At 43.8% G+C, this 18,178-nt stretch overlaps 2 protein-coding genes and 1 long non-coding RNA gene across 6 annotated transcripts in view; 2 read left to right on the plus strand and 1 right to left on the minus strand.

Moving 5' to 3' along the window:
* Positions 1 to 13,900, plus strand: part of CFAP70 (cilia and flagella associated protein 70) — a 103,441-nt gene extending 89,541 nt beyond the window's left edge. For all 4 annotated transcript variants that reach the window (XM_054728738.1, XM_054728739.1, XM_054728740.1 and 1 more), the window contains 4 exons: positions 2,330 to 2,419; positions 5,905 to 6,006; positions 11,798 to 11,845; positions 13,775 to 13,900. In XM_054728738.1, the coding sequence (XP_054584713.1) occupies positions 2,330 to 2,419; positions 5,905 to 6,006; positions 11,798 to 11,845; positions 13,775 to 13,855 (321 nt within the window). In that variant the 3' untranslated portion in view covers positions 13,856 to 13,900. The remainder of the gene's footprint in view (positions 1 to 2,329; positions 2,420 to 5,904; positions 6,007 to 11,797; positions 11,846 to 13,774) is intronic.
* Positions 13,869 to 15,071, minus strand: LOC129151991 (uncharacterized). Its single transcript, XR_008558700.1, has 3 exons — positions 14,813 to 15,071; positions 14,554 to 14,676; positions 13,869 to 13,946 (listed from the first exon to the last, which is right to left on the minus strand). It is a non-coding gene; the product is annotated as an uncharacterized LOC129151991 (long non-coding RNA).
* Positions 15,072 to 15,117: 46 nt separating this feature from the next.
* Positions 15,118 to 16,606, plus strand: MRPS16 (mitochondrial ribosomal protein S16). Its single transcript, XM_054728742.1, has 3 exons — positions 15,118 to 15,243; positions 15,700 to 15,960; positions 16,368 to 16,606. Exons 1-3 carry the CDS (start codon positions 15,231 to 15,233, stop codon positions 16,499 to 16,501), a joined length of 408 nt encoding a protein of 135 aa, XP_054584717.1. The 5' UTR covers positions 15,118 to 15,230; the 3' UTR covers positions 16,502 to 16,606.
* The last annotated feature ends 1,572 nt before the right edge of the window (positions 16,607 to 18,178 follow it).

Consider the following 18,178-nt stretch of genomic DNA (forward strand, 5'->3'; position numbering starts at 1 on the left):
AGAGACTATAATTGTTTTTGAAACTGCTTTCACAGCAAAGTTTGCCCTTTAACTTAGTTTTTCCTTCCCTCTCACCAGTCTTCTTGTAATATTTCCCTGAAAATAGACATAAAATACAATCCAAGCCCAGAATAGCCGGTACTACATTGAAAGAGAACAAAGGTAGAAGACTGACCCCCCTACCTGACTACAAGACACACTATGAACTAGAACAATAATCAAGACAGTGTGGTAAAAGTGAAAGAATAGGCAAACAGATCAATGGAACAGAATAGAGAGCCTGGAAATAGACTCACATAAATATAGTCAACTGATCTTTGACAAAGGAACAAAGGTAATACAATTCAGCAAAGAAAACCTTTTCAACAAATGGTGGTGGAACAACTAGACACCCATATGCAAAAAAAATAAATAAATAAATCTAGACATAAGACCTTATACTGCTGGAAGCTAATTCCAGCATGTCAGCAGGGCTGAATCATCTGGAATGGCTGAGGGTATTTCCCCAAACCTGGAAAGGATGCATAAATGATTGCTTGCTGCCAGACAGCTGAGGGCATTTCAATCTACATGTTATTGCCTCCTGTTAGCCAAACACCTGAACAGCTAAAGGCAGTCCTCCCCTCCCCCCATCTAACAGTGCCTACTGTATACCAAACCTTGGTCTTTGATGTGTATATCTACCTTGTCTTAGGACAATTTGTGTTAATAAAGAGCCAAGGGATCTGGAGATTCAAGAGAACTTGGTTTCTTTAGCTAAGTTTTCTCTGGCTCCCCAAAAATGCCTTTCAAAATTATGTTTCGTCTCTGGACTTTTGATTAATTTATGCCACAGCCCTTCTCCAGATTCCTGAACCCCTTCTAGATGCCGAGAAACACACACCGGCATTATTATGCCTTCAAAAATTATCTCAAAATGAATCATAGAATACATGTAAAATACAAAACTATAAAACTCCTAAGAAGATAATATAGAAGAAAACCTATATGACATTGGGAATGGTTCTGACTTTTTAGGTACAACACCAAAGGCATGATCCATGAAAGAAAGAATTGATAAGTTAGACTTCATTGAAATGAAAAACTTAATCTCTGAAAAAGACAATATGAAGAGAATGAGAAGATAAACCACAAACTGGGAGAAAAATATTTGCAAAAGACATATTTAATAAAGGACTGTTATCTAAAATATACAAAGAAGTCTTACAACTCAATTATAAGAAAATAATCTGATTTAAAAATGGGTCAAAGATCTTAAAGATACCTCACCAAAGAAGACATGTAGATGACAAATTAGCATATGAAAAGATGCTCCGCATAGGTCATCAGGGAAATACAAATTAAAATGATGAAATACCACTACACACCAAAATCTAGAACACCAACAACATCAAATGATGACAAGAATCTAGAGCAACAAGAACTCTGATTTGTTGTTGGTGGGGATGCAAAATGGTACAGCCACTTTGAATGACAGGTGATATTTTACAAAACTAAAAATATTATTACCATACTGTGCAACAATTGTGCTCCTAAATATTTACCCAAAGGAATTGAGAACTTATATCCACACAAAAGCTGCACACAGATGTTTATAGTAGCTTGATTCATAATGTGCCAAACTTGGAAACAACCAAAGACGTCCTTCAGTAGGTGAATGGATAAATAATCTGTGGTACATCCAGACAATGAATGAATATTACTTAGCGCTAAAAGGAAATAAGCTATCAAGCCATGAAAAAATACAAAGGAACCTTAAATGCATATTACTAAGTGAAAGGAACCAATATGAGAGGTCTACATACTACATGATTCTAACTGTATGACATTCTGAAAAGGGCAAAACTATGGAGAGAGTAAAGAGTTTGGTGGTTTCCAGGAATTGGGGAAGGGGAGTGATGAATAGGTGGAGCACAGAGAATGTTTAGGGCAGAAAAAATACTCTTAATGAGGGATATATGTCATTACAAATTTGTTCAAACCCATAGAATGTACACCACCAGGGGTGAACCCTAAGAGTAAACTATGTACTTTGGGTGATGATGAAGTGTCAATGTAGCTTTGTCAGTTGTAACAGATGTACCAATCTGGTGGGGGATGTTGATAGTCAGGGAGGCTATACATGTGTCGGGGCAAGAGGTATATGAGAAATCTCTGAACTTTCAATTTTGCTGTGAACCTAAAACTGCCCCCTCCCAATTAAAGAAAAACATATAACTTTATTGAACTTAGATTGGAGTTCAACTGCAGAAGCACCATAATTATCATAGCAATGCAGTGTTTGAAGCTTCTAAAAGAACAATAGTTTAGTGGTGCTTTCTTTCTACAGTATGGAAAGGCAAAGAAAACCTACCTGCAAGCCTGTAAGAGATCACCTTCATGCCTTACCTGGCTGGGACTGGGAATTGCCTGTTATCGGGTAAGAGGATGAGGGCTTGACACTAAGCCTGTGCATACAGCTGACCTTGATTCCTTGGTCTTTCAAGCACCCTGGGATGACAGTGAAATGGCAATTAGGGCAGTTTTTTCTAATGCAAAATTGCTCTTCAGAGCAGTTTAGTAAACTGAAGGTCAATCTGAAGTAGAAAAATCCCACAAAAACCTGAACCAGGAAGCTATATAATAAAAATTTCATGTTATTTGGTACAGAAGCTCATAAACTATATATATATATATAAAAGCCTAAGTGACCATTATGACTGAACAACCAGAATGACCAGTCTGCCAGTCGCTATGATGTGCACTGATAACCAGGGGGCAGACACTCAGTGCAGAAGCTGCCCCCTGGTGGTCAGTGCACTCCCACAGCCAACCTCCCATGATCCCTCCCTTTCCCCCCAGCCCGGCTGGCCCCCCCATCGGCCCCAATTGGGGAGCCAGCCGGCCAACCTCCCGTGGTCCCTCCTCCTGGCTGGCCAACCTCCCGGGGTCCCTCCTCCCTGCTGGCTGGCCCCCTGATAGGCCTCGATTGCTGGCCAGGCTGAGGGACCCCACCCATGCATGAATTCATGCACCAGGCCTCTAGTTTTATATTATCTGTAAGAAAAAAAGCAATATGGGAATAAAGAATCTATTAAATAAATTGGTTGATATTTATTAAACTCTGTGCCTTTTCATATTCAGGAGGAGCTGCTACAGCTTCGGGTAGGCCTTTGCCTTTGCACTCTTTGCTCTACCACCCCTAAAACTCCAGAGCTACCCTTCTTTCCTTCTCTCTAATGTTTGAAAGAGGTTAGACTACCTGGTAATATGATCTGGTCTCTGCCAAACCCTTTAGTCTTATACCACTTTCTCTCTCTCTCTCCAGCCACACAGGCATACTTAAGAGTTTTCTGAGATGCCATGCTATTTTTGCATTTATATATAGTATTCCTTTTACCTGGAATGCCTTTCTTCACCTTGTACAGTTAACAAACTCCTATTTATCTTTCAAGATTTACTTTAACAATGTTTCTTCAGAGTGTCCTTTAATCTCAGGATAGAATTATTACTATTTTCCTTTGTCCCTCCACTAAATCATATATATGCTTTTATTATTAGACGTGTTTATTCTGTATTGGTGCCGGAGCCTGCCGGCACTACAGTTGAACGGTACCTGAAAAGGGGGGTGAGGATTAAAAAACACAGACACACTAGTTCCCGGGAGGGCAAACAGTTCAAGACTGCGCGCCGAGTTTATTTTCTCACCTCCTTTTTATAAGCAGAAACAGCTTGTACAAGCATAAAGGTCATTGCCAAGGCTAGATGTTTTTCCCGCCTCCACAGGATCCTAGGTACACTCTATACTTCTCTCCCCGCCAACCTCCCTATCCTAGTTCCTGATATCAAGAACATACTACAGCTTTTGTCCCTGCTATTGAAAACATGTTGCAACTTTTGTCCCTACCACTATGCTACTCCCTCTGCTATGTATCAAACCTAAATATGTGAAACAAAGTGCCCCAGTAAAGCGGGGAAAACAAGATTACTGGATTGTTTACCCGATTGCCTCTCACGGTTTCCTACATATTGGAACTATTTATGTGTTTGAGTTTTTCCCACCTTCTCTTTTTTAACGTATCTGTCAGTGAACTCTTTGTATTCCCAGTATCTAACATACTGCCTGACAGAGAGTAAATCCTTAGGACATATATGTTGAATGAATAATGAGTCAGTATTTCAGAGACATTTAAAATGTAGGCCAAGGTATAGGCTTTGCTGAAAGGTCATTCTTCATATTGTCTTGGGCCTAGAAATCCATTATTTTCTAAAGCAGAAACTATGAGGAACTACTTTATTGGGGAAAGGAGTACCTTATTCTTTCCTTGGCTGGCCTTTTGGAAGATTTTACAAAGCAAAGTCACAGTTTTAGGAAGCAAAACTGATATCCATGTAGCCAGAGCTCAGAAAGCACCCTAGAGTCACTGAGTATTGTATTGATTATTCAAGACTGTGGTGTTAATAATGAATTTTAGGGGAAAGGAAGCTTTCTGAATGATAGTATTTTGACAGGACTTTTACCTTAAGAAAGGGATGTAGAATGTAAAGGAAAAAACTACAAATGTATCTGATAGCCCATTGTGTATGTGAATGATGCACACACAACAGTAAATACTTCTGGTTTTCCAAGCCTGCCACTGGAAGCTCCATGGGTCATGGATGCCCTGCTGGGACTGCTGTAAAGGAAAGAGGAAGAAAGCAGGGCTCCAGATTCCCCTACCTGGCTTTTTAAGCAAAGCAGTTTTACTTTTAACTAGTTTATATATTGGGCCACCACACAGGATTTTGTTTGAAGAAAAAGTTCTGTTGCTTAAAAAAAAAAATCTTGAAAGCCATTGGTAAAGGCCAGTGGTCGGCAAACTCATTAGTCAACAGAGCCAAATATCAACAGTACAACAATTGAAATTTCTTTTGAGAGCCGAAAACCGACTTCTGCGCATGGGCCACGAAGTTTCAATCGCACTGTACCTGCGCACCCGCACGTGGTATTTTGTGGAAGAGCCACACTCAAGGGGCCAAAGAGCCGCATGTGGCTAGCGAGCCACAGTTTGCCGACCACTGGTATAGGCCATGTACACCAATGTTATTTGGACACTAGGGACCCAGTGCATGAATTTGTGTACCTTGAAAGGAACTGTGAGCCGCAAGGCTGCAGTAGGCACAGGGGCAGGTCTCTGCCCATCCTCCAGGACCCCACCCAGTCCCTCCCGCCATGGCCCAGTCCCCTGTCTGCCAGCAGCTCCACTCACACCACTGCCGCTCCCACGCGCTTACAGCGCCGACCCTGCTCGCACCCACCAACAGTAAGGAGTGATTGGGGCTGGCGCCAGCAGCGGGTGCAAGCAGGGTCGGTGTGTGCGAGCAGCGGCTGCTGCCTCAATCACCCCTCAGTAACAGGGAGAGGTGGAGAAGCCCTCAGGGGCAATCAGGGTCGGCAGCCACCACTTGCACCCGCTGATGGTGCCAAGTTATCAGAACTGGCGCCGGGCACCGGCAGCGGGTGCGAGCAGCAGCTCCTGTGCTGGCTTCGGGTGTGAGCGGGGCCGACACTGGCAGTGGGTGTGAGCAGGGCCCGGCGCCAGCAGCATGTGCGAGTGCCAGGCAGAACTGCGGCATGCAGGAGCAAAGAATTTTCAGTAACCAGCAGAGGCTCACCCTGATGACAGAGACCAGTGCCCCGCCTTGACCTGGCGCCCCCCTCACCTGCTCCACCATCCTGCCGCAGCCAGTGCCCGCCATGTTCCACACACGCCCCCTGGTGGTCAGCACATGTCATAGCGACCAATTGTTCGGTTGCCCCGCCGTTCAGTCTATTTGCATATTAGCCTTTTATCATATAGGATAGTATTTTCAGCTAAGCTGATTCCAGCTGACTTAAGTAAAAACTATATTGACTTAACAACTCATACATCTTTTTTTGTCAAGCTGGAGGAGATCTCGGAAGCAGAGGATGCTCTCTCTGAAGCCAATGCATTGAACAACAACAATGCTGAAGTATGGGCATATCTGGCCCTGGTCAGCCTGAAAGTGAGTGCTTGCTATCCTTTTACAATGCCTTCTTAGGCAAAGAGATAAGGAACTAAGTAAAAGAAGAGATAACTGGAATGGCCATTAATGCATAATAGTTGAGGTTTGATCAGCTTCAGATTTGATCATTATATAAATAACAAAGGAGAGGCCAAGTCTGGGAAGCCTTTACTTGAAGTGTGCTTAAAATTATATACTCAGGTATGTTTTCCTGGAAAGGAGATTCTAAAAATGGAAGTGGGCCATGTGGACTTGGTGGTTGTGGGTAAGCAGGAGTAGGGTGGGCCGGGCTGACTCCTGGGCAAGGATTCTGGGTGGGGGAGGCTCTCTGCAGCACTTTCGAGCTACTCCACAGGCCCAGCGCAGTGTGTGGCCTGCCTCAAGATAAAGGAGGGTGGGGGGATTCAGAGCCTGGCCTAGGGTTGGGGTTAGGAACACTGAATGGGGAGCTGTGCAAGGGCAGTGACTGACAGTGCAGTTGGACAGCAGATTAGACTTGGGGTCAGTGAGCCTTTCTCCTTTTCCCCCCTGGGTACCTCTCCCCACCTGCCTGTGCTCTCACATTTAGGAGTTCAAGCCTGGGACAATGGTAAGTATTACTCGTATAGTCATTCAATTATGCTCTGGATCTACAAAAAATTCCTGGATCCATACATTACCCTCTGATTGCCTTCTTTGTACATTATGTATGTCCTAGAAAACCTAGATAAGAATCCTATATAATAAAGAGGTAATATACAAATTGACCTTCACACCCTCGCACAAGATGGCCACCCCCATGTGGTCAAAGATGGCCAGCAGGGGGAGGATAGTTGTGGGCGATCAGGCCAGCAGGGGAGGGCAGTTGGGGCGACTGGGCCAGCAGGGGAGGCAGTTGGGGATGACCAGGCCTACAGTGGAGGGCAGCTAGGATGACTAGGCCGGCAGGGAAGGGCAGTTGTGGGGACCGGGCCTGCAGGGGAGGACAGTTGGGGGCGACCGGGCCGGCAGGGGAGGGCAGTTGGGGGCGACCAGGCCTTTAGGGGAGGGCAGTTAGGGGGGACCAAGCCAGCATGGGAAGGCAGTTGGGAGGGGAGGGCAGTTGGAGCGGACTGGGCCTGCAGGGGAGGGCAGTTGTGGGCGACCAGGTTGGCAGGGGAGGGCAGTTGTGGGGGACCAGGCCAGCAGGGGAGGGCAGTTGGGGGCAATTGTGCCAGCAGGGGAGCAGTTAGGTGTCGATCAGGCTGGCAGGGGAGTGGTTAGGGGATGATCAGGCAGGCAGACAGGCAAGCGGTTGGGAGCCAGCCATCCCGGATTGTGCGAGGGATGTCTGACAAACCGTCAGTCAGACATCCCCCGAGGGGTTCCAGATTAGAGAGGGTGCAGGCTGGGCTGAGCCCCCCCCCCCCCGCAGTGCATGAATTTCGTGCACCAGGCCTCTAGTCCAATGATAAAAAATAAAGGCAAAGTAGGCCATAAGGGTGTAGATATATATGGACTACCAACAAAAGGACCAACAGATACCTCTGATAGACTCAATGATTAACTCAAAGATTCCATTGTTTTAAAAATGAACCTGATACTGTGAATCATCTTTTTCATAATTGTCTCTGGCTTTGTTTTATTTGAGACCAGAATTCAGAATAGATAGTTTAGCTATTTACCCGATACTAATCAGGAAATACATGGTATTTTTATTTTAAATGTATTTACCAACCTCATTCCTGAGTTCCTTTTTCATTACTAGAGTTTTCATTTAAAAAAAAAATAAGTTTTTAAAAATGGGAGTGATGCCTGGCTGGTTGCTCAGTGATTGAGTGTCAACTCATGAACCAGGAGGTCATGGGTTTGATTTCTGGTCAGGGCATATGCCCAGGTTGTGGGCTCAATCCTCATTAGGGGCATACAGGAGGCAGTTGATCAATGATTCTCTGTAATCATTAATGTTTCTACCCCTTTGCCTCTCCCTTCTTCTCTCTGAAATCAATAAAAACATTTTTTAAAGTTAACCTTCTTTTAAAAATGGAAGTGATATTATATCAGAATGTAAACAAAGTCAAGACCAGTGAAGGAGACGTTCTACTATTCTTTTTGAACCATTCCTCCATGTTGAACTGCTGGCTGAGTTGTTTATTTTTTATATAGATGGAAAATTAGGTGGGAGTATTGTGGGAGTTTGTGATAGCTGCTTTACCTATAGAAAATAACTCTCCCAAAATTAAATAACTTGCTTAAATAACTTACACACCGGTCTAAAGTCAAATTTGGAATGAGATTGTCCCTCAGTTTTTCTATTAGCCAAACTGACAGGAAGTATTGTGATTATAAGAGAAATAAACAAAATAAAAATTACTGGATCTTCTCTTCCTGAATATCAACATGAAAATACCTGTATTCTTACCCCAGCTCTGTCACAACTGGCTGTGAAATCAGTTAAACTTACCAGGCCTCAGTTTTTTCATCTTTATTATTTAATTTTTTAAAATATATTTTTTATTGATTTCAGAGAGGGAGAGAGATAGAAACATAAATGTGAGACTCATTGATTGTCTGCCTCCTGCACACCCCACACAGGGGACCGAACCCACAACCCGGGCATGTGCCCTTACCGGAATCAAACCCTGATCTCCTGGTTGATAGGTCAATGCTCAACCACTGGGCAGTTTCTTCATCTTTAAACTAAAAGTGTCAAAATGGAAGATGTTAATACATTTCTCACAGAAACTGATAGGTCAAATAGGAAAAAATGAAAGATACGTAAGATTTGAATAAAACAATTAACGAGGTGCCCTGGCCAGGTGGCTCAGTTGGTTGGAGCATCATCCCATACACACACAAAAAGGTTGCAGCTTCGATTCCCAGTCAGAGCACATACCTCAGTTGCACACATACCTAGGTTGGGAGTTCAACCAATGTTTCTCTCTCTTTCTCATTTCCTCTCTCTAAAAGAGCATACCCTCAGATGAGGATGGGAAGAAACGGGGGAACCACAGCTAACAATGTTGAGCTCAAACAACATAGAACTCTGCACCCAACAATTAGAGAATGCATATTCTTTTCAATCACAAATGGATTAATTATTCATATGCTAGACCACAAAGACAGAGTCAACAAATACATGTAGATCACACTGCAGTAAAATCATAAGTCAACAACTAAAAGATAGGCCAAAGGACTCATACATTTGTAAACTTAAAACATGTTTGTAATTAATTCATGAGTCAAAGAGTAAATCATGATACTTTCTTGTGGTCGGTAGAATTCTGAAGATGATCTCTCAAGATTATTACATCAAATACTAATATAGGTCCTGCTGTGAAGGGAAGTCAGAGAGATTGAAAGCATAAGAAAGATTCAGCACACAGTTGCTGCCTTAAAGATTTGGAACCATCAAGGAATGTGGGTGGCCTCCAGAAGCTGAAAGCATTCCCTGCTCACAGCCAGTAAGGCAATGGGGACTTCCATCCTGCAAGTACAAGTACTGAATCCTGCCAACAACCTGAATGAGGTTGGGGGTAGATTCCAGATAAGAACCCACCCCCTCTGACACCTTGATTTTGGCCGTGTGAGACCTTAAGCAGAGAACCGGTTGAGCCATGCCAGACTTCTGACCAGTGGAAACTATGAGATGATATATGGGTATTGTTTTAAGCCACTTACTAGTAATTTGTGGTAATTTGTTACACAGCCGTAGAAAAATAATGCAGGCCTTTCAGTAGGTTTTTATAATAATGCCTCCCATTTAATTATGCTTTCATGTATACCCCTTTGGAATGTAATGCCATCTTTCCCATCAAGAGGTAATGTCTCCTCATTCTCCACTCCCTGGAATCTGAGCTGCACTTGTGAATTACTTTGATCAGTAGAATATGATGGAAGTGACATTGTGTAAGTTCTCAGAGACTAGGCCTTTAAAGATCCTGTAGCTACTGCTCTTGCTCTCTTGAAACCCTGGGACCACATGCTCACTCTCAAAGTGAGGACATCTTGGCCCCTCCAGCCCTTAGCCAAATTGTCAGATGTCTACAACTGCATGAATGATCTCAGGAAAAATCAGAAGAATGGTCCAGATTGCCCATAGAATTGTGAGGAATATACAATTTAATATATTGTGTATTAAACCATTAAGTGCTTGAGATGGCTTATTACATTTCAATAGATAATTGAAATGGGACTGAATAAAAACAAAGCTATTATATGTTGGAAATATGGAATACAATTAAAGCAATATAGAGAGGGTAATTTATAGCCTTAAATACATATTTTAGAAAAGAGAACTGAAATATCAATGGATTAAGTATTTGAATTATGAAATTAACCCTAGTCCTAGCTGGTTTGGCTCAGTATATATATAACGTCAGCCTGGGGACTGAAGGGTCCCGGGTTCGATTCCAGTCAAGGGCACATACCGGGGTTGCAGGTTTGATCCTCAGTAGGGGTGTGCAGGAGGCAGCCAATCAATGATTCTCTCTCATCATTGATGTTTCTATCTCTCTTTCCCTTCCTCTCTGAAGTTAATTTTTAAAAAAAGGCAATTAGCCCTAGCCAGTTTGGCTCCATGGATAGAGCATCAGCCTGTGGACGGAAGGGTCCTGGGTTTGATATTCTCGTCAAGGACATGTACCTTGGTTGCAGGCTTGATCCCCGGCCCTCGTTAGGGCATATGTGGGAGGTAACCAATCAGTGTGTGTCTCTCACATCGATGTTTCTCTCTGTCTCTCCCCCTCCCTTTCACTCTCTCTCTCTCTAAAAAAAAAAAAAAAAAAAAAAAAAAAATCAATGGAAATTGGACTAGATATTCTCTAAGTTCCTTTCTAGCCTGAGCATTCTGTGGATCTCATATTTATGGACTTAAGCTTTCCCAAGTGACTTTGCATACTCTAATTTGTTATGTACAAACTTGTGAAGTGTAATAGTGAATTCATATTATTCTCATTTAATTCCTTCATGTAAGAATAACTGGGGTACATCCTAACCGGTTTGGCTCAGTGGATAGAGCGTTGGCCTGTGGACTGAAGGGTCCCGGGTTTGATTCCGGTCAAGGGCATGTACCTTGGTTGCGGGCACATTCCCAGTAGGGAGTGTGCAGGAGGCAGCTGAATCAATGTTTCTCTCTCATCGATGTTTCTCTCTATCCTTTTCCCTTCCTCTCTGTAACAAATCAATAATATATATATATTTTTAAAAAGAATAACTGGGAGGAGTAGTGTTCTCATCTCATATCCAGATCTGCATGGAAGTAATTCCAGTATCTGCTTTTTCTAATGCACAGAGACAAGATAAAGTTAAAAACTTAGACTCTGGTGCCAGACTAAATTACTTTAAAATCTGGCTCCTCCACTTATTAGCTTCATAATCTTTGCAAGTTATTTATCCTTTCTGTGCCTAGATTTTTCTATTTGTAAAATGGGAATTATAGTTATTTCCTAGGGTTGTTTTGAGGAACAAGATGAAAAGTATGTAAAGCACTTAAAACAATGTAAACAATTTAAAGCATAAACACTATATAAGTGTTAGTTCTTATTAACAGGATGGCTTCAATCATGAGAGGAACAAATGACTCATGGTACTTTCAGAAAAAAAAATGAGAGGCCGTTATCTTTAAGATTTTTACAATAAAAAAAGGATGTATATCTTACATAAGTGCTTTTTCCTACCACCTTTCATTTTCCTGCTTCACCTTTGAATTCACAGTTTCCTAACTGAGACGGTATGGACTCCTCTGCTTCAAGTAGAAAAGTTTTTGGTAATGGACTTTCCCATCATCATGTTTTGGCATATCATTGTCACCAGCTGCTCCTCTTTTTTTCAGGCTGGACGGCAACTGGAAGCTGAGCAAGCCTACAAGTACACGATGAAGGTATGATATGCAGATGCCTCTGCTGTTTGTCTGCACTGTGCTGAGGTTAAGAAACTGAGAGGAAGTTACTAGTTTAATTCAGAACTTTATAGCATTTTATGATGTGAATACTTTTCTAGAAGCTTTTTTTTTTACCATCCTTCCCACTATCATAGGGCTCCTGGGTTTGTAGGAATAACCCACATATTAACATGGGGGATCTATTTTTTATTTTATTTTTTTTAGTAAAGCAAGCAAGAATTTATGGACTGCAGCAAAAACACACTTAGAATAGTGAAACAAAGAAGGGCATAGAAGAAGCAACCACAGAGCCTAGGCTGGGCTGCCTTGGCTCACTGGGAAGTCAGAGAAAAGGGGGCCTTGGAGACAGGTTCAGGGCATTAGCCCAGGACGAGCTGCTGCTGCTCATTGCTCCCCTGGTTGCAAGTCTCCCGTGGTCCCTTGAAGTTTAGGAGATACATGCCTATGGGGGAAGGAGGGAAGGAAGGGGGTGGCATGGGCATGCTCCCTGGAGGAGAGTGCCCCATGGGGGATCTTATTTTATTTTTTTAGAGAATATGGGTTAATGGAAAGACAGATGGCCAGAGAGTCAGTAGACCTGAATTATGGTCCTAGTTTTGCCATTACCATACTGTGTTAACCTCTCTGGGCCTCATTTCCTCCAGTATAAAATGAAGGTGTTAGTCTAGCTAGGGGGTCAACAAATTTTCCCTGTAAATGGCAAAATAGGAAATATTTTAGGCTTTGTGGGCCAAACAGTCTCTATTGAAACTACACTCTGACTTGTAGTGAAAAAGCAGCCATAGACAATTCATAAACAAATGAACATGGGTGTGTTTCAAATAAAACTTCTAAAATTTTATTGACTTCAGAGAGGAAGAGGGAGAAAGGGATAAACATCAATGATGAGAATCACTGACCAGCTGCCTCTTGCACGCCCCCTACTGGGGATCAAGCCCACAACCTGGGCATGTGCCCTTGAATGGAATCCAACCTGGTACCCTTCAGTCTGCAGGCTGACTCTCTCTCCACTGAGCCAAACCAGCTAGGGCTCAAATAAAACTTTATTTACAAAAACAGTCCTAGATTTGGCTCAGTTATGAATTATAGGCCACTTGAAAGACAGTGGCTTAAACAAATTAGGACTTTGATTGTTCTCATCTAATGTAGAGTTCAGAACTGGTACCACAGCTCCACTGGTACCATCAGAGACCCACCCTCTTTCTACCTTTCTGCTCTAGCAACCATAGCAGAGTTTCCATCTCTCAGAGGTGAAAGCAGCCACTGTAGCTCCAGCCACTGTAACCATGTTTCAGGCACAATAAAAAACCAAATGGAGGGAAAGGACAAAGGCGTTATGCTAGTTATTTCACCTCCCTTTAATGAGCAATGATTTCAATTTTCATTTCATTGGCCACATTGGTCATAAACACTTCCCTTGCAAGGGAAGCAGGAAATGTAGCTTTTTAGCTGGCAGCATTGCTACCCTGAAAAGTAATGAAGACTTTTTTAGTAAAGAAAGGAGATAGTGGGTAGGCAACTAGATGTCTCTACTACACATCTAGATTCTAAAATTAAATTCAGATCTATGTCTTTGATTCCTTTCTGTCACTTGCCAAATAGGAATAGTATACATTAGTCAAGGTATACTGGGTGATGTGAACCTTTTCAAAATAAACTTTATATTAAAGTTCTTTTACAAAGAATGCAAACTGTGAATGTTCATATCACTTGAATGTTCATAGAGTGAAAATATCCAAGTAACCAGCACAATGTTCTGAGGTCTTTTATTGGAATTACTATGAAATAGGGAATGTAGCCAAATTCCATCCCAAGGAATTGTGTTCTTTAGCTATGGCCCTAGAAATCAGGGGTCTCCACATAGGTATACCAGATATGACATGTGTCCCCTTCCTTCCTCTATTGCAGCTAAAATTGAAAGACGAGGTTCTGATGGCAGAGATCCACATGTTACAGGAGACTGTTGGCTTTGGAAATCCATCTTTCTGACATCTGTCCAGCTAAAGAATTTTCTGTATGGGACTGTGAGCTTTTTTCCTTCCCAGAGAAATTAAATCCTGGATGATTCACTATATGAGACCTGGGAATAAAGATAAGAGAATCTTTGCCACAAGAGAAACCCATTCATTTATTTCCACTGCTATCTTACTGGGTTATCAAATGTTACTGGTTGGTCTTACTTGTTGACAGTAAACTGGATGACAATAAAAAAATGAAAATAAGAGATTCAAAATTCATCAGTGTGATTTTGGATTTAAAGTATACTGAAGTATATATAAGAATATAATTTTAAAAATAATATATGTAATTAAGGTATAAAATTATTTATAATTTTATAAATAATATAATTATATGTAATTAAGGCATTATTAGGATAGGGTTTCTGATGAAAGCTAATCAGGATAACTCTTGTAGGAAGTCAACTGCTAAGGTCCCTGGCCAGGTTTACTTAATGGAACTTGGGAATTAAGGCATCAGTTTCTAAGGTGGAACTAACGGGAGAAAGCTATTCGGGGTCGCTGTATTAGGGCAAAGAGATTATTAGTTGTGGCCAGGACCTTTGGATCCAACGGTGAACAGAGACTCCAAATAGGGAGGTCTTTGCTGCAGGGGGAGGTACTAACTCCCTCTAACCACCGGTACCTTCATGGATCTAAAGCACAAGGGCTCCACGAAGAGTCCATTACCTTCTCATAGATGCAAAACTCACAAGTGTAATTGTTCTAGGGCTAAAGATGACAAAGGAACCATCCTTCACCCCTGTTCTGGATCACTCACTGCCCAGCAAAACCAGGAAAAAGGCTCCCCTCCTTTATTTTTTGGAGAAGGTTCAGAGAACAGGAGGGAAGGTGAGAGGCATATTAGTAAACACAGAAGGGTAAACTCTACATCATTTAGTCCTTTTCTGGTCCGGTGTCACCTCACCGCCCCCCACCGGGCTGTGACCTCCTAGAGCAGGAACAGCGCCCTTTCGGCTGTGCGTTTTCGGGACCGCGCCTGGGCCCCAACAGGCGCTCACGAAACGCTGGAAGGAAGGACCGGTGGGCGCTGCCGCGCTTCCCTCAGCCGCTCCTGGGTCCCAGCCTCCTCGCTCCTCCGAGGACTCGGCACGGCCAGGAGCGCCCGCAGGGGAGGGCCGCACCGGCACCCGCTCCCCGCCCGTGGCAGCGCGCCATCCCGGAAGCCGGTGAAGCCAGGACGTAGAGCCCACCGTGTTGCCTTGTGGGAAATGTGGGAGCGGAAGGGGCTGGGCGAGTGGGCCGTTCACTTCCGCCCCGCCCGAGGCGGTAGAGTGGGTCCTTGCGGGCGGCGGCGCGCTCCGAGGAGCCGCCAGTGGCGCTGGGCCTGGCGTGCGGGCTGCACCATGGTCCAGCTCAGTGAGTGACGGGCCGGGAGGCCGGCGGGCGGGCGGGCGCGGGCGCGGGCGCTGCGGGGCGTGCAGGACCCGGTGCAGCGGCGCCGTCCTAGGCGAGCGAGGCTGTCCGAACCGGAAATAGCCTCACGGCCTCACGTCGGGCTCCCCTCTCCCCGCCCGTTTTTCTCATTTAATTCCCCTGAAACCGTGTGACAGAAGTAGCTTTTAGTAGATGCGGCAGCTGCGGCCCCGGCCAGGTCACAGAGCCGGTCAGGGGCAGGCCTGTGCCGAGCGGGCTGGGGGTTGAGGAGGAGGTGCATTCTGGCCAGAGTGCATGGGGAAGGTTTCACAAAGAAGGTCTTTTCTAAGCCGGGTTGCCAAGAATTGAGTAGAAGGAAGGATTTTCACCGGAGGAAGAGGATTGTCTCATGTGCCTAATTTTGCCCGTTTTGTGCCTTAACCACTTATTTCTCTACAGCTCCTCTGCTCCACAAGACCTACCACGGGGGCCACGTAACCATCCGTCTCGCCCTGGGTGGCTGCACCAACCGGCCTTTCTACCGCATCGTGGCCGCTCACAACAAGTTCCCCAGGGATGGCCGTTTCGTGGAGCAGCTCGGCTCCTATGACCCACTGCCCAACACTCATGGGGAGAAGCTCGTTGCTCTCAACCTGGAGCGGATCCGGCATTGGATCGGCTGTGGGGCCCACCTCTCTAAACCCGTGGAAAAGCTTCTGGGTAACGTGGCTCTAGCCTAACCGAGAGATTTTAAATTGAAGTCGATTACAGGATGATGAGAATTCATGATTTTCATTACCTTTGGGCTGCTCAGGACTTGAGTGACTTCTGTGGATTCCTTTACCAGACTGAGATTTTATTCTAAAAATGGGAACTGTGTGTCTGGAAGGGGTGTCAGTTTATCTTTCTTAGGTAAGGAAAGTAGTGTTAGGAAGTAGGTACCATCTGTTGTCTGCTTGCAGTAAGGAGTAGGTGGCAGAGGTAAGGCGGATTGGTAAGTGAGGAGCATGTCTCAAATCCATGCTCTAGGTCAGGTCTCTGTTAGACCGAAATTCTGTGAGGCTGCATTCCCGGGGAAACAGTGGCTTGCACTGTGTTGTAATGAATGAAAATCCTGTTGTTTTTAGGACTTGCTGGTTTTTTCCCTCTGCATCCCATGGTGATCACAAATGCTGAGAGGCTTCGACGGAAACGGGCACGTGAAATCCTCTTAGCATCTCAGAAGACAGAGACAGAGGCTACAGAGACAGAAGCAAGCTGACTTCAGTGAGCAGAGCAGCAAGAACAAGGTCAAGGTCCTCTTAAAACACTTGTGCAGAGTTCTTTTATTAGATTTAGAGGTCAATAAATGGAGTTTTCCATGTCATCCATGTTCTGGCCTGGTCTGAGCGGGGTCCAGGGAGAGGTTTGTCTTGTGTGACACAGGGCTGCTAATTCACTTTCTCAGCCTTCGTCTGGGGAAACAGAGTGGCTGTGGAGTGGGTTGGACAGCTTTACAGTCTGCTGCCTTCCAGAACTTCCCCGTTTCAAAGTCCCCAACCAACATGTCCATGGCCCCAGTTTACTATTGGCAGAGCTAAGATGTAGGCTGCAGTCTGCCTACTTGGGGAGCCCTTTCCAGTACATATTGTTTGTAGTGGGATGGGGTGGGGGAATAAGCAAGGATGAGGGGCTTTTCAAGTGTCTACTTAAAAAGTCAGTGATAGAATCAGGTTTAGGGATCATGTGCCAAAAAACCCCACAAAATATTACTTTATCTGCTCCACCCTAACTAACCTCAGGATTCTACAATCACAAGCATGGATTAGATGGTTTTAGTGCACATGCTAGATAATGAAGATTTCAAATTCTGGCACAGGACTAGGATGTAGGAGATTTATAGAGGAGATTCTTAAGCCCTAAGAATATACCAGCTAATTTTATCCTCTGGATTTTATATTCTGAGAACAACTAACAGCCACCTCAAATTGTGGGGTCATCAGTCTCCCAGGATTGTTACTGGTTGGCCTCCACCTGCTTTGAGGAGGATACTTGGAAGGCAGGGCAAACAGGAATTGACTGTCCCTGGGTTTGATCTTGGACATGGGGAAGAGAAATGATTTGAAAATGATAGGAACTCTGGAAGTTTAAAAGATAACCCTGGAGAGTTTTATGGGAGAAGCTTTAATTGATAGTGCAGAAGAGAATGTGATTTTGAAAAGTATTGATCAGTGAGGGGAACTACTGTGAAATGAGTTAAGGTCAGGTATTTATTTTTAGCTACTGAGTTTCTGTCACTTCATGTGTTCACTTTGTGCCCTTGTCTGTCCTTTGTCTAAGATCTATACACATATTTCCTGTGTGAGCATCCGCTCCCTCATCTCCAGGCCTGTATTTCTCACCATGTCCTAGATGACTGCATCAGCCTACCTTGCTACCGTCTTCAAATCTAAAATACTCAAAATTCATCCCTGCACTTTAGAAAGCATTAAAAAACAAAATAACGCACCTTTGCTTCAGCAGCTTGTATTTTTATGATGAGGAGGGTTTGGGTCATGTTATCTCCACCAAAGTGGAAGGTGATTCAGGAGCTGGAGAGTTAGTGGGGATGGTTCCGTAAGTCCTGTCAGATAAAGAATTTTTTAAAGAGGTCTTTTGTGCCTTTTGTTTAATGTAGACTTCTTCTTGCAGGGCTCTGGGGAAGTACCTACCCTATAGGCTGCACAATTATTTGGGCCTTAGAGCTCTGTGTACTGTCAGTATCGTCTTTGAAAAAATTATTCTTCTTAAAAAAAATACATATATATGAACCATGTGAAATTGCCAAATGCCTATGCTGTGGGGTTTTTTTTTGCTAAAAACAAACAAAACAGCGTATAGGTTCAACCTAATACGGACTTGCACGTCTAGAAAAAGATTCCGCGATGGGACTGGAGAAGATAAGTGCCAGGTTTCCAGA

The sequence above is a fragment of the Eptesicus fuscus genome, chromosome 17 (assembly GCF_027574615.1).
Source record: "Eptesicus fuscus isolate TK198812 chromosome 17, DD_ASM_mEF_20220401, whole genome shotgun sequence".
NCBI classification, from domain to species: Eukaryota; Metazoa; Chordata; class Mammalia; order Chiroptera; family Vespertilionidae; genus Eptesicus; species Eptesicus fuscus.

Coding starts and splice junctions, on each gene's coding strand:
- MRPS16 (XM_054728742.1), top strand. Junction 15,961..16,367: donor ACCCGTGGAAAAGCTTCTGG/GTAACGTGGCTC, acceptor TGTTGTTTTTAG/GACTTGCTGGTTTTTTCCCT.